Below are 16,023 nucleotides of genomic sequence, written 5' to 3' on the forward strand. Positions count from 1 at the left end.
CAGAGCTTGGTCGGGCTGGGGGGGGGAGTTATCAATCGGCTGGTGGTGAGCGGTTGTATTCTCTTCCCTTGTTATTTCCTTTATCATTGTTATTATTGGTGGTAGCAGTAGTGATTTGTGTTATACCTTAGTTACTAAACTGTTCTTATCTCAACCTGTGGGAGTTGCATTCTTTCCGATTCTCCTCTCCGTCCCTCCGAGAGCAGGGGGAGGGAAAGAAGGGGGGGAAGTGAGTGAACGAGTTACCTGGCTGGGTTTAAACCACAACAACAACTCAATGCTGTAGTGAAATAAACCCATGTGTGCTGTGAGCCCTGTTAAGAAAGTCCTTTTCCCTATTATATCAGTCTTTCCAGTATGAAAGTGTATTAATTAAGTTTGTTCATGTTATACACTAAATGTAATGAGGTAGTGGAATTTTACTGGAGACTTTGGTATTGTTCATGCTTAAATAAAACAAGATGAAGGATAGCCCAGCCCCAGAAATAAGGAAGCATAGAGGTGTCCATGAAGGATAAAGGATACTCCAGACAACCAATATAATAGCAGCATCCTCACCCTCTAACATGTCTTTGAAACCCTCCCAGCATTGCCTGAGATCAGAGATAAGTAACTATAACAAGACTGACTCCAGTGTCACCTGGATCAGTAGAGAAACAGCAAGAATGCCACAAAACTGTAGCTGCTTTGCGAAGTTTTACTCTGGTTAGTAATCAATAGTGTGGATGACAGTGATCAGTCAAATTGTGCTGTACCTGGATGTTTGATGGGTGTAGAAACCCTGTGTAAAACCACATCTGGGGTGCCCCAGTTTGGCTGGGAGAATTTTTGTGGCAGTCCTTACCCTTCCTGTGGACTTGAGTAGACAGTGACATGCAGATTGGTGCCTGCAACGCTTTGGTGAGGCCAGTGGCATCCAGAGCCCTCCCTAACCCTGCTGTACCCAAGCATAAGGTAGCAAACCCCAGTGTGGCCAGATGCACAGTCTGTGTGGGGCTGCATCACCCCAGGCCTGTGGGGCAGCAGCATCCAGGACCGCCGGGCAGCCATCACCTCCTGTGACACCCAGTCCGGACTCCCTGTCCAGACCCAAAGAAGCTGTGCCTGCAGAGGCTGGCTGGGAGGTGTGCTGGTCCCTGGGGCTGTCTGCTCCAGCGCTCCAGCATTGTCTTTCCTGCCAGTGAGGCTGCTGGGGGCTTTGAGAGCTGTTGGATGCCTGCGGCTGATCTCACTTCAGGAGAGGCAGTGGAGAGGAGCGGCTCTGATTTATTCGTCAGACCGAGCCTGAGCTTACCCGCCGTTGTTTGTGCGACCTATAGCAACGAGCCCACCCCCTCCTTTACTCGGCTGCGCTGGCTGGAAGTACCTGCGGGTCTCCAGACGTCACCAGGCTCTGGTTATAAAGCGCAGGCGACAGAGCATCTCCCCAGCTCCGTCTCTGTGAGAGGCACGTCCTCGGGAAGTGAGCTGTACGCGGGCGGAAAGATGTTTTACTCGGGTATCCTGACAGAGCCGAGCAGGAAAGAAGTGGAGATCAGGGAAGCGGCATCTCTCCGGCAGCAGAGGAGGGTGAAGCAGGCGGTTCAGTTTATTCACAAGGATTCTGCAGATCTCCTCCCTCTGGATGGGCTGAAGAAGCTGGGCACTTCCAAAGATACTGTAAGGCTTTCTATTGTGTTTGCTGGAAAGAGGCTTAAGAAGCGGGTAGGGCAATGTCTGTGTTTTGTTATCTTTGTGGTGTTTTTCTGTCAGGAGGAGAAGTTGATTGTTTGTGGAAATTGATAAAAGAGAAATGAGGCTTTTCTATGTAAAAGGAAGGGAGTAGAAATACGACACTAGTTATCACCAGGATGCTTTTTGACGGGAGGCGCTTTCAGATGGCTGACACTTGGGTCTGAGAGCTTTTAATTCTTTTATCCCATTTACACGAAAATGGGGTACTGTTTTCAGTACAAAATTCTCTCTGAATCAGAGTAAATCAAAATGGCTTCATGTAATACATACATCTATACACATATGTTTGCCTGTGATGCATATGTACATGCAACATATAATCAGAAAAGATCCAGTAAAGTGCAGTCACTAGTACTTCAAAATGTGAACCTGCTAAGATTACACTTTGATAAAGGCTGATGTGTATTTGGGGGTTTCAAATGAAGATACATAATTCTAGGTTTTAAATACTTACATATACAATGGTCCATGTGATCCTGTAGCTGACATATGATGTTCTACGTGATATTCTTCATCATGTCCTAGGGCTGGAGAGCATTTCTAAATGCTCACCTGTGCAAATGTTTGAGCTTTCTCTAATGGCAAATGATACTTCAATGTAATACCAAAAGTTTTGATGTAAGGAGCAAAATTCAGAAAACACATCCTGCCCAGGAAAGCTCCTTTGTGTTTTTGTTTTTTTTTTCCAATTGTTGCAAAATTCTTGCACCTCGTAACACACAGTATTTGATTTGCTCAATACTTCATACAGGTTCATTGGAAAAAAGTGAATCTTCTTATTTTTAGTGGTATATTTCTGTTCTGTCACAGCCTTCCTGCTCAGCTGGGCTAGGCTTGGCTCTGCCTGGCTAAGTGCAATGAATTGGCTGTTCTCTGCAGTGCACTTGGAGGTGATTGATTGGTTTTGACATTGCAAATGTTTTGCAGTTGTAGGGAGTGAAGCTCCTGCCCAGGGAAGGGCTCAAAGGGAGTGTTCCTGGTCACCATGAATGCCAACTCTCTACTTGTGAGCTACAAAGTGCTGTTCAGAGTGTGATGGTGGCGTTATTACTATTCTAATAGTCTAAATAACATGCCGTGGTTCAGTGACCCACAGTGTGCAGGGTTGGAGCCCTGAGGACTGGGGGTTCTGCTCTGCAGAGCAGAGGGGCAACAGGTAGCAGGAGCCAGGGGCACTGAGCAATGAAGCCCTTGTCCCTGTGGCAGTGAGGACCAGGTTTGGTGCTGGTGGCAGAGGCAGAGCACAAGGCTCCTCGTGACGGCCCTGTTCATGGGAAGGTCATCGAGGTTTCCTCCCGTGCCCGCACTATCCGAGCTGTGCCTGCAGCATCATACCTGCTGCAACCACAGCCCCTGCCAGGAGGGTCTGTGGGGTGGCGGTGGGGGTGGGGAGGGTGTCCTCTCCAGGGAGGTGCAGGGGCCCTGGGGAGTCCTCAGCTCCTGATCCAGGGACAACAAGGAGGTGCAGCGTGGCAGAGGCACGCTGCCTGCCCGGCAGGTGGTGCTTCTCTGGCCAGGGATGGGGTGAGAACCAAGCTGGTACAGGCCACCCCACTGCAGAACCCTTCTTGTCCTATACCACAGTAAGGGGTGATGGGACAGTGGGCACACCAAGGGCTCAGCTTGGCTACAGCCTCCTGCCCCTGGGAGGGGGCACGATGCTCCCCATCATGGGATGCATGGGGAGCCCCCAAAGTGACAATACTAGCCCATTCCCCCAGCCCCAGAGGTGATGCCATGAATTCCAGAGTTGTTGCAGTGGGTCGTGTTGCAGCTGAGCCACACTGCCAGCACTTCTATGCTCATGCTCCACGTGGGCAGGACAATGATGAGCATTGCCTCAAGACGACCCACCGTGTGGGTCCTGGTGCCATGACTAACTGGAAGTCAGAGTTTTCCCCAGGATGAGTGGGAGGTTGTGCATCTCTGAGACTGGAGAAGCACCAAGAGCCTCCAAATGTGGGACTCCACCTTGGCATGGTCCCAAACCAGAGGCTTTCAGCTGCGTGGTCTGGAGGCCCTGGGCATCAGGGGTCTTTGTCCAGAGTGTCTGCATGTCTTTCCTGTGAGTACCTGCACACCTGCTATCAGAGCAGCACGTTTTCATGTATAAAGCTGTATGACAGCTGTGGTGACGTGGGTGAAGGGCTTTTGATGTGATTGGTGTTACTGATGCAGGGTTTCCCATGGGGGTTTTCCAGTGACCTCTCTTAGGGAAGAGAGGAGGTAACAGCTTCCAGAGACAGGGACAGGTGAGGACAGGTCTCATCTGTCAGGGTGACAGCTGGCAGTGACCGCTCCAATCTAGGGAGAAATCCCTTTCTTTGTGGCAGCAGTGCAGGGAGTGCTGTGCACAGTGAGGAGGCAGCAGGTCACTGTGGTGGCTGTGCTGGTGTCCCCACCTTCTGTGCCTTTATTCCTCTCTTGAAGCATCTGTCCTGGTGATGCCCCATATAGGCAGGTAGTTTTCAGTGCATTGTTCTGGGTTGGACAGAGCTCTTCTAGTTCCTTGCTCCCTATATGTATTCCAGTTAGCCTAAGATAAGACCAAACTATAGCATAGCATACACTGGATTTGGCAAATGTAGGGCTAGATGTACAGAGCAGAAATGGTTCTGTTTTGGTGCCTCACTGCCAGCCTCCTCCCTGAAGCCCAGACAACTGGCACAGGATGGTGGTTAGGTGGGATTTGGTCTTCCTGGCACTGTAACTGTGACCCCAGACCCCTTGGGCAGGATGTGTTGGCTGTTGGCAGCTCCTCCTTATGCTCTGACACTTCACCCTCAACCCGAGAGCTGCCAGACTGGCTGGGGGGGCTTTCCCTGGAACAATCCCCCATCGCTTTACAAGCTGGGAAGTAAAGTTATAAATAGAAACAAATGACAACAAAAAGATTTTGAGAACCTGGCAGCTGCCTGGGCACCCAAGGGGGTGCTGAACAGCAGGGGGCATCTCCTGTCCCATCTTGTCCCCCTGCGTGAGGGGCTGACAGCACGCAAACATGGGCTGCTTGTGGAAGAGGTGAATTTGGATGAAGAATGGGAAGAAGAGAGAGTAATTAATCATTTCTTGGGATGGGCTCCACTGGTGCGTTAAAACTCCTTTTTCCTACTGTCGAGGTACAGAAGAGAGCACAAACCTCTCAACATGGGTTTGGGGAGGGGAGGAGCTGGCACCTTCCCTGGCTTTCACCTGCACCTGACTAAAACTGTTATTGATGGGTTTCTTTATCCCCAGATCCAGAAGCCAAAACAATTGGAAGCCTTCCAGCAAGAAGGATGCTGCAAGCTGCAGTGATGCGCTTCCTGATAAATTAGAGGAATGAAACAGCACGGAGTTACTTGTGGGTTTGACAGACAGTGGTAATTGGGTTCAGCAGTAGTTGTTGTCCGCTCCTTTCAGTCTCTTATGGTGACTTTTTCAGGGGATTACAGGTTTTTGCAAAGTCTCAGGGATGGAAAGGGAGACCCCTTATGATGAAAGTCCTGGTTGTATTTGCATTGTGCTGAATGATGCTAGGAAATAACTTATTTGTTTTGCACTCACACAATGGAATGTAACATTCTATTTGTTTTAGAAGACTGGACAGTTTGGTGCAGTGCACAGGAAGAAAATGCCAGGTAATCCAGGTTACTTCAAGCACTGGTCCTGGCTCTGTGGCCAGCCCATGCCAGATGGAGATCACATCTGCCTTCCCCATCGCAGTCACAGGACAGTTTTCCTCCTTTCCCCCCCTCCCAGCTGTGGTCTGCTTGTAGCTTTCCAGCAAAATGTGTGCTTGTAAATGTCCCCTGGCACATTATCTGTTCAGTGAGTACGTATCCATCACTTGAGTCATCTCCGTGACTAACATCCCTCACTCTGTTGCACATGAGAGTTGAGGGAAATACAAGTTAAAGCAAAGTAATTAATAGCCTGAGACAGGATGGTGCTTCAGGGAACCTTTTTAGCCCCCTCTTGCTGGATTATTTTTGTACCGGAGCACCACATAAGCAACATTTGTCCCCCCACAGGCAGGATTTGCTGTGGTTTTCAGAAGAGAAAGTGTCAAGAAAAGACAATCCCATTGTGGTAACTCACATTTGCGGAGTGCTGGACTTTTTTCTTTCAGTGATGTGTCCCATATAGGATTCATAAAACCAGGGCCTGAGGATATCCACATATGTAACTGGTTAACAACCCATAGGGGAACATGTAGTAAAAAACATTTAGGTTTAAATCAAGGGCAGGTGACAGATCAAATAGCAATGATGTGTGTGCTAGTGACTTGCTCTTCTCCAGCTTGTCCTTTCACAGGTGTCTGGCAATGTGATTGAAGCCCATCAGACCAGAAGAGCACCCAGACTGCCCTTGATGATGCCATTCAGAAATGGGTCCTAGCTCAGCAGGGCTGGGTATGAGGGAGGTGACCACTACATGACTGGCTGCCTTCTGGCCAGCTGGGAACTTCACCCATCTGCTTCCCCAGTCCCTATCCCGTACTCTGGGTTTTTTTGATGAAGAATTATTCCTCCAGATGTGTGCCTCAGTTTCAGGCAAACACAAAGGGTGAGAAGGACATGTCACACGCTGTCAGCAGTCCTAAGCATTTTTGCGTAGGTGAGGAGCCTTGAGGTGGATTACAATGCTGACTGTGCACCTACAGCCTCTGCCTCATGCTGTGGAGTCCTCGCTTCTAAAGTGATTTGCTTGTCCCTCAGCACAGGGTCCACTGTGGAGCCAGTGTGCCTGCCTTTAATCTACTTAACTGATACTGGTTTCTGCTGTTCAGTCTCAGTGGGAAGGCAGCGGTCGCCAGAGAAGTGCTGGAGCTTTGTTGCTCTTTGTACGTGAAGGAGGCAAGACAGTGTCGGATCTGATCTCTTCCTGGTGCTGGGAGTGTGGCTACGTTACCATCTTTACACAGGACGTGCTCTCTGGCATGCTGGTCACACATAGCACCTGTGACTGAAAATGGTCATCAAACTCTATTTCCTTTCAAGCCGCAGGTTTTATGCAGAAGTAAGAATGGTGAAAAGTGGGGAAAAAAGAAGATTGTGTGTCCTGGTGACCACTGATGTTGGCTGCATCTACCCAATCTGATCAGTCAGGTCCAGCTTAACCGCCCGTGTTACGCCTACAGCAGGATCTGAAGCACTAACGTGGTTGCAGTTATTTTAGGATGATGCCAAGTTGCATTAGCCTGCTGTAAGTGCTGCTATTTAATGTGCCACACAGATTCTTTTAAAGATGAGGCACCGCACTGCACACAGAGGTGCAGGCTGGCCACCTCAGGGAGCCATGGTCTGAGGTTTTCAAAGTTATCCTCATCCCACTGAAATTCCCTCAGGATGAAGAAGTTTGGTGGTTCAGATGCCCCTGCAGATACACAGGACATGGGCATATTTAATATGGATGCAAAAATTCAGGAATAAGCCCGTAAGAAGGTCTCGTTGTGGACAAATGAGTATTGGAAGGAAAGGGCAGTAATGGGGTGTGTGTATGAGATTAGCCAGGCAGAGAAATGAGCAGATAATCAAGCAGTCATTTCACCTCCAGCGCAGTACGTGCATTCATCCATGACAAACACTGAACATAAAAAGGCTTTTGGGAAAGCAGTTGGAGGAGATTTTGAGAGGCAACGTGCTTCTCACAGAGAAAGTGAGAAGCAGCCACATGAACTGCTGGGCGTTCCTGGGAGAATACCTACCTACCTTGGCTGATCTTACCCCCTTCCTCTCCTCTCCTTTCCCTCTCATGGCATGTCACTCAGGATTGGGCCCACTTACTCACCCTTAGCAGCTAAATACAAATGGGGGTGGGGGATTGGAGAGGGATGCAGGGCAATTCGAGACCGAATTCTGACCAGATCTGACAGAAGACACCATCTGTAGCTCTCTTCTTGGAGCTGTGCCTTGTTCACGTGCACCTGTAAAGAGCCAATGCACAGACAAATCAGCTTCTTAAATTCTGGGTGAATTCACACCGAAAGCATTGCCAGAGGTGGAGGCTGGACACAAGTAATTCCTATGCCAGCAATACCAGTGCTCAATGTAAGCATCTGCGTTCATTCAGTAAGTCCACACACGTTTTCCATACTTGGGTGGAATGGCAGTTTGTTATCTCTTAGCTTTTCACATCACTGTAGGATTCTCCATGTCTTTATCAACAGATGATAGGCAATTACAGCTGTTTAGGCTGAAACACCACTTGGAAGAGCCTGATTTGGCCTTTGATTTCATGTAGAAATCAAACCTTGAGTTTGGAAAAGGAAAGGCATCCCTCCAAATTCTAGTTAATATTCTGAATGGATTATTCCCTCGCCAATATGAAGCAGTTCCCTTTAGTCAAAGCCAGGTAAGGCAGAGCTGGCAGGAGAGCACACAGATGTAGTCTAGGAAGAGTAAATGTAGTCTGGGCAGCAGGGAGACTTTAGGGCAACCCTCCCATAGGCACAGCACTGGCCCAGGGGCCCCACAAGCAGTCTGGCAATGCAGGTCACTTTGTGGCTTTCCTCTGACTTCACCCTGCTCTTCTCTGTGTGTTTGTTTCTTAAAGCAACCACATAATATCCTGCAGAAGCGCCTCATGGAGACAAATCTATCAAAGTTACGAAGCAGCCGCAGCAGCTGGGCTCCAAAGAGTGATACCTCAGCGCAGACCAACAAGCTGAACCACACCAAAGGGGGCAGCTCAGGGAAAACCGAGGACGAGGAGCTCATAGTGGTGAGCTGCCAGGTAATAGTCCCTCCCCAGACACCCTTTCCCCACCTGCCAGGTTTATTGCTGTGCTCTCATTCTCAACTTTTCCCTCCTGCGGCAGGGGCTGGAACCGGATGGTCTTCAAGGTCCCTGTCGAGCCAAATCATTTTGTGATTCTATGGTGCTGTGTTTCCCAGTCAGGGTTGCCCTCCATCAGGGTTGTCACAGCTGTGTGGGTGCTCTCCCTCTGTGGTTCAGGGCTGCTGAGGCACAGACACCCACCTGGGTAGCACAGGGAAAACTGGTCTAATGGACGTCTTCCCTTGGACATCAGGGCAGAGGGAGTAGCCAGGCTGGGGCAACATGCTGAAATGTTGAGGAGTAATTATTGACAGTGAATCCCTGTGCTCACAGCCAATTTGTTTTCTTCAAGCGCCATTCCTCTTTGCTTTTCCCAGGAGTAATTTCATATTTCTCCTCCTTACCCCCGCTCTCCTTTGTATTTTCTGCACTCCACAATATCTCCCCCTGCCTGGGGCTGCCCCTTCTGCTGCTGGGAAGGGATCAGGACCCAACACCATGTTGTTTAGTAGCACTACCTTATTCAAAAAGCAGCTTAAGAGACATCTCTTGGGTGCCTGGAGTGGATGAGGTGATACCCTGTGGGCACCGAATGTGTGGTGGAGTGGAGATGGGCTGCCACAAGATGTTGGCATTTCAGCAGACACTGGTGTGTGTGCAGCAGAGATCCCAGATACCCTGTGCTCAGCCCGCATCCTATGCATTATCTCCCATCTCTGCTTGCTCTTGCAGTGTGCGGGGAAGGAGCTGAAGGCCGTGGTGGACACTGGCTCACAGCACAACCTCATGTCGTCTTCTTGCCTGGACAGGCTAGGGTAAATATCCAGCTGGATTTCTCTTCTGTGGGAACTCATGGCACCTGGCAGCACAGGCAGTTCTCCCGTGGCTGGGGCTTTGCTCTCACCAGCAATGACCATTCTGGAAGGAGTGCTTTGGGCTGTGCCTGGGCAAGCCCCTGAGCTTCCCGTTACATCCAAATCCTGGTTTATTCGTAAATGTCTTTGCAGGCAGCTGAAAAAGAAAGCCACTTGTGCCAACCTATTCATCTTTGAGTAAATCCTTTCAGAGGGTTGGATGCATTTACATCTTTTCAGTGCCTGCCTGTCATTCAGTGCCTCAAGAAGTAGCTGCCCAACCCTTACACCCCTGTCTTCAGTGTCCCCGGGGCAGCTGTGCAGTTGTGTGCTTGCATGTGCTTGAAATCTGGTGTCTGATGCTTCTCCCAATGATAAATTTCTCCCAGTTGAAGGGCCGTGTATGTACATAGTGCTAGAGAGCTGGCTGCCATTTGCAGCAAAACTCCCACTGATCTCTGAGGAGCAGGATCAGGCATAAGCTCACAGAGTATCAGGGAGATTTTGGCACTTTATTCACATGGAAACATTGCTTTTTATCACTGACTTGCAGTGATTACAGAAAACGCAATCGCAGTTGCTCCCTGAGCACTACTGTATGGCCCTGGATTAATGGTGCCTGTTTTCTGCCCAGACAGTAATTACTTCTTTGCACAACAGTGTCTAGTGCCTGGAAGGTGGCTGTGCTTACTGCAAACTTGTCACGAGCTGTGCTGCACGCACTGCCAGCTGAGGTGTGCAGCGGGCATGGCTGCCTTGCAGGCAGCTTCCTGCAGCTCCTTTGCTGCTTGTGTTTGCAGGGACAGACTCTATAAAGTCAGATTAACAAAGCGGGTCAAAACCAGGGCTTTGATGCCTGGCTCACCCTGCCATGGCTGCGGTAGGTCCCGTGCGACAACAGGCACTGCTCCAGGATGTTTTACTTCAACGCAGTCTCTCGCGTGTGGCAGCGATAAAACACGAGCATTGTTTAAATCCAGCCTGGAGAGCAGCCGGCCGGAGGCATGCTAGGCCGTTGTGCTCTAGCTCCTGCCAGGGCAGGGGTGGCCTCACAGTGGCTTTGCCAGGTGCTGCTGCCTGCAGCCGAGGCTCAGGAGCTCTGGGATGGTCTCTGATGCTGGGGTCTCTGGGGGCCCCGCACCTAAAAGCAGCAGGTATGTGCCCAAGGCACAGGATCAGTTCCTCCCTTCTCTTGCAAAGTCTCTCTGCACCTTGTCACAGTGTGGTTCAAGCTCTTCCCCTCACCTTGGAGGAAATCGGGGAGGGGGGGGAGCTTGGAGGTTGCTTGCAGTGTAAGAAATCCCCTGTGGAGGAGTGGGTGTAGGTGGTACGTGAGCACTGTTTAGGTCCTGGCTCCAGTGTCACGGCCTCTTCCCTGAGGTGGGGACAAATGGGGGGAAATAAAGACTACAGGAAGCTGGTCCCCCCAGGGTGGATGGGCAGACACACACACTCACTGCTGCAATGCAGCTCAGCACAAAGGTTCTTCCAATAGCCAAAAAGCAATACAGCTTTTATCCAAAGGAGAGATCACTGCCTTGAAATACCTTTCCATTAGGTTCTTGTTCAGTTCAAAAGAGAAACTTAAGCTAAATAATTAATCAGTGTTGTCAGACTAGCTCATGGGGCATAGATAGAAGAAACAACTGTGCCTGAGATACCCCTGACACCCTTTTTTCTTGTCTTGAGCTGAATATGATTGATCTGTCCCTATTTCCTCTGAGTAAACCCAGCAGCAGCACCTGCTAACAAGCATGGTTCGGGCATGCTGCCCTGGCTGTGAGGGGGGGACATGGTGTTGGTGGTATGGTATCCCTTCCTTATACCCGCACTGCATTAGAAGCAATTTTGGATCAGCAGCTTCCCCAAGTCTTGAGGAAATGTAGGAAAAAAGATTCCTCAGGTAAAAAGCAAAATCCAGTAAGGAGCTCTGCTTGGGCAAGGGCTGACACAGCCCCAAGTCTGTGTCGTGGGTCGTGCTATGGTCTGACATGTGTGTAGGCTGTTGGCTGTATGCAGAGCATCAGACAACCTGCCAAGGAAGCAGGTTGTCTGTTAATGACGTGGTAATATGAGCAAGCTAAGAGCACTTCCAAACCCTGTTTGTCCCTTGCTGTAGCAGCTGAACCATGTCCATGTCATATCAGAAGTGTTTTCAATGTGCAGGCTAAAGGAGCATCTCAAAGAACTCCCTGATGAAGATGAGATGCTTCCATTGCCACACGAGGTGAGGGCGATCGGCCAGATCGAGTGCCTCGCCATCACGGTGGGAGCGGTTCCCGTGGAGTGCAGTGCCATTGTCGTGGGTGAGTGTGAGTGTGCTCCTCATGTGGCTGGGGCTCTACTCCCTCCTACCCAGGGGAAAATGAAGCTTCAGAAACACGTTGAAATTAAAATAGAAATACTGATTTTCTGCAGCGCAAGCGCCTGAGGGCCCCTCAGATGGAAGGAGGGTGGGAGAGAAACAGGCAGGGAGGGAGGGAGAAATGGAGAGAGGGAGGATGGCTGTTTTCACAGGGCTGTGCTGGCAGCACCGGGCTTGCACTCTGCGAGGAGAGACCACCATGTCTCCCTACAGGCATATCCACTTGTCCTTGTTTGATCATGTACCCCTCTGGAGTAACTCAGTCCCTTTATAAACAGGGTTCTGTTTAGCAGAGCCACCATGAAGGAAGGAGGGAGTCACTGACAAAAAGCATGGGAAAGCATTTTGAACGTATAAACTTAAATGTTCCTGTTTTTCAGAAGACTCTGAGAAACCCTTCTCCTTCGGGCTGCAAACACTGAAATCTCTGAAGGTAGGGTTTTACAGCAAGGCTTTTACCCATGCTGGGGGAGCTGGGACCACTGTGAATTGCAGTTTTCCCTCTTACCTAAAAGCATCTATTCTCTACAGTGTGTCATAAACATGGAGAAGCACCATCTTATTCTGGGGAAGACAGACAGGGAAGAAATCCCGTTTGTTGGCAGTGGCAACGTTGCGGTGGGAGAGCAGTAAGTTGTCTCGGGAGTGAGCTATGTGGATGGCAGTGCCCCCTGCCAAGGCTGAACAGGAGCCCCCAGACCCTCACTGCAGACGAGCAAGAGTTCAGCAGCTCATTGAGTTTTGAAACTGAGCCCCTGGCTTTTTCAGCAGCCTTTTGCACCTTTTGCTGCTTTTGTTCCGGCAAAGGCGGTGTCTGAAAAGACACAGGGAAACATCTTAGGAATTGTACTTTTTGGAGGTCACCAGGAAAACTCCATCAGTGCTGCTCTGAGAGTGTTCCTAAACAAAACTTCTTCTGGAAAACATTTATGGAGCACGGCAGATCAACCCACATGAATGTTTTGCAAAGTGCAGACAGAGAGATCCTGCCTGGAGGTAACAGTGTTGGCACTTCCCCCAGCATCGCTGGGGCTGCACTCCTGCCACCTGCTCCTGATGTACGGGACAGTTTCAGCCTTATCTCCCTACAGAAAGAGAAATCTGTGCACATTCGTGCCTCTCTGGCACCTCCTAAATGTGTGTAGCTTGTGACGACTGGCTCTGCAGTCAGGCAGGCAGCAGTCCTCCTTCCAGGCACTGCACAGGGCTCTTGCACCCTGAGCACCGTGAAAAAGAGATGTATGGCTGACTCCTGCCTCTCACTAAGCCCTGAGATGAGGATTTGCACTTATGTGCTTCTTTGGCTTTGCAGGCAGCACTTGTGGTTGCTCACGGATGGACACAGCCATTTAAAACATGTTTGCTCACTGCACAACAAAGCATCTTTAGCAAATGATGCAGGGCAGCACCTTCTTTAGCTGCCCGTCATGACCAGCCACATTCAGTTTTGACATCCTGCAGCCCCTGTGCTGCAGGAGCCTGGGTAGGAGCAGGGAAGGAGCAGACCTTCCTCAGGTAATTGTATTTATGCTCCTTGGACACTACAGGAGGGATGTGCACGCTAGTGCAGGGAGTCAGGACAACAGTGCATGTGCACCCACTGCATGCCCAGGACAGGCACCAGCCACGGGTACTGCCAGTGTGTGAGACAGGGAGTGCTTGGTACAGCACCATAGGGAGACTGTGCTGCAGTGCAAAATCACAGGGTGCTGTCCCTCTCTCCTTTGAAAAAGGGATGTGAGAGGCATAGTGTAGCTCTGTCATCACTGCAGTGCTGAATTATTTCTTGGTACTGCATTCAAGGCCAAATTTTTAATTTTGCTGTTTGTTTTTTTTTTTCCCCATGAAAAATGTCTGTTTTATTGAATGTCTTTTTTCTTTTTTTTTTTTTTCCCTGTTTCAGCAGTTTGGAGGCGTAAAGAGAAATTGAAACACCATCTCCATGCAAGAGCTTGACATCAAAGAAGTCTTGTGCAGCTGTTCCAGATGAAACAGCAGTGTGCTGCTTTGAAACCATTTATACCAGGCTACAGCTTGACTAGAGCTAAATGAAATCCTGTTCAGTAGCCAGTTATTTAGAGATATTGTCATGTTTATCTATGGGTTTTGAGAGACAAACGTGTGCTTATTTTCCGGACTTTTCTATATAGCATCCTCTTTATTACAAACAGTTGAGAAAACCTTATGAACTTCTTCTGATGAGAAAAATACTTTTTATAGTGGCCTCGTATGGGTAATTGTATTTAGCTGTGATTAGAGGCTATCTGAATGAAATTTTTATTAATGATTTTTCCAGGGGCTAAGCATTTATATTCACTTAATTGATAGTGCCACATTCAAATGGCCATTACCAGGAAGTTACTCAGAGTAAAACAAGAATGCTAATACCACCTAGAAATTGTAGCTCATCCTGTTAGCATAGTATTGTTGCCATGTAATTAGGGATGCAACTGCTGGCTTGATGAGAAAGAGCAATTACAGAATTATTAATGGATTATAGGCTTCCCTGCAGTGGTGTGGCAGAAGCACAGAAACAGGGTTTGGAAGGGCTCCTGGGGTGATCTCCCATAGTTCCCAGCCTGCTGCAGGGTTGGTGCAGCAAAGGGGCAGCCCATTATGGCACTGCCTCGCTGGGGTTCAAAACCCCCTGAGGAGGGGTCCTCCAGGCAGGTCTTGGCCATCTTCCCAGCAGGAGCAGTCGGGACAGTTCATCATTGTATTGAGCCAAAAAGAAACAACTAAGCACAAAAGTATGTTGTCTAGAGAGCAGCAGGTACAGAACCAAATGGCCCCAATGTGTCCTCGGTTCTCCCCTGCTGCCAGGACTGGTGCCTGCCTGCTCGCCCAGCACCCAACCTGAAGCACCAGCAGCACCTGGGCTATGTGCTGGTGCAGGCTGACTCTAGTTGGATTTGAGTGTTCTTGCCAGAAATGCCATATTTTTTATATTTATTTACAAATTTCCTGGGATCTTAAGTACAACATTAACCTTGGCCACCCTCAGGGCAGGTGGGAGCTTTTACTAGGACATTTAACTTGATGTTACTGTGATGTAGCAGTAGGGTTGCTACTTCACGTGCTGTTCACCTGCAGACCAGAACAAACATATTGCCTGGGGGATCCTTGCCTGGTACAAAAGCAGCTTTCTAGATTTTTAAAGGCTAATGTGAATTAATTACTGTCATCTGCTGAAGAGGCATCTTTAAAGCTCAGAACAATATCCTTGCGATGATGTGTATCTGCCCATGGCCAGTCCTGCTGCATCCAGATCTGCAAGGGCTAGCTGTGTACTGCAGGAGCGTTGCTCCAGCAGCTCTTCCTTATCAAAAGCCCTTTGGCCCCACACAGGCACAGGCTGTAGCTTGGCTCAGCTGGGCTGTCAAGTCTCCCATGGGATCCACACTGCCACTCATGTGCTTAAAGCCCCCCCCCCCATACATTAATGCATTGCTCACCCAGGTGTCCCGTGGTGCGTAGCATCAGCTGCAACCACTAACATCGTCACTGGCATTTCCACTCAGGAGATGTCTTGACAGTCCTGGGTGAGGACCAGTAACTCTTGTCACCTCATGGCCATCGGCCAGTCTCCTGCCCCCATTAGTCAGTCTGTGCCCAGGAATGTCATCTCATGCCTGCCATGGCATTTAAGCTGCAGCTTTATCTCCTGCAGTGGGTTTGAACTTCTTTCCAATATCGGGTGTGAGCAGCAAATCTGAACTATCCGTACTTTGAGCTATTTTCTATTTTGGTGATAAGTTTCAGTGCTTTCTCTATATACAGTATTTTATATAACACAGTTATATGAATATATACATATATATATTTACAGAGTTGGGCTGCCCAGGGCAGTCCCACTGATGTGTGGTAGAAATATTTCTCTAAATATGAAATATATTGGATTATTTTCTATGCTATGAGTTTGGTATTTTGGTACTTCTTTCTTTCTGTGCTTATTACTGTGCTACATGTCAAATTAAATCTAAATAAAGTTACATTGTTATTGCTGTTTATTTGCTTGGATCCTGAATATGCTGGGTTTTTTGTTTTCAGTGTATTTCTTTGTTGAGAACAGGAGCTCATTTCACTCTTTACCCTGGTGGGACTCCACAATGCTTTTGTGTTTCTGTTGGAAAATGGTATAGAGAGAGTGTCAATGGAGATGTGCTAACCAGGCAGGCCAAGTGCCATTGTGGTAAAATGTGAGCATTTGAAATCCCAGCCTTTCGCTGCCATGCATCTGCCTTCCAAAGGAGGTGTGAGATCCTGCTTGTGCTGCTTCGAGTCTTACCCTTTGGAAAGCTGAGTTTG

General features: G+C 49.0%; 1 protein-coding gene across 3 annotated transcripts; it reads left to right on the top strand.

Moving 5' to 3' along the window:
- Positions 1 to 1,191: 1,191 nt before the first annotated feature.
- On the top strand, positions 1,192 to 15,291 carry NRIP3 (nuclear receptor interacting protein 3). 3 transcript variants are annotated; one of them, XM_062619823.1, is made up of 7 exons: positions 1,192 to 1,659; positions 8,272 to 8,451; positions 9,229 to 9,311; positions 11,517 to 11,656; positions 12,099 to 12,148; positions 12,247 to 12,344; positions 13,619 to 15,291. In XM_062619823.1, exons 1-7 carry the CDS (start codon positions 1,213 to 1,215, stop codon positions 13,632 to 13,634), a joined length of 1,014 nt encoding a protein of 337 aa, XP_062475807.1. In that variant the 5' UTR covers positions 1,192 to 1,212; the 3' UTR covers positions 13,635 to 15,291. The 3 variants fall into 3 exon arrangements, with proteins under 3 accessions (XP_062475807.1, XP_062475806.1, XP_062475805.1); XM_062619822.1 differs by having other exon boundaries at positions 1,197 to 1,659; positions 12,096 to 12,148; positions 13,622 to 15,291; XM_062619821.1 differs by having other exon boundaries at positions 1,199 to 1,659; positions 12,096 to 12,148.
- Positions 15,292 to 16,023: the final 732 nt, after the last annotated feature.

The sequence above is a fragment of the Pezoporus occidentalis genome, unplaced genomic scaffold (assembly GCF_034315485.1).
Source record: "Pezoporus occidentalis ecotype Australia unplaced genomic scaffold, CSIRO_AGI_Poc_V1 ctg214, whole genome shotgun sequence".
NCBI lineage: Eukaryota > Metazoa > Chordata > Aves > Psittaciformes > Psittacidae > Pezoporus > Pezoporus occidentalis.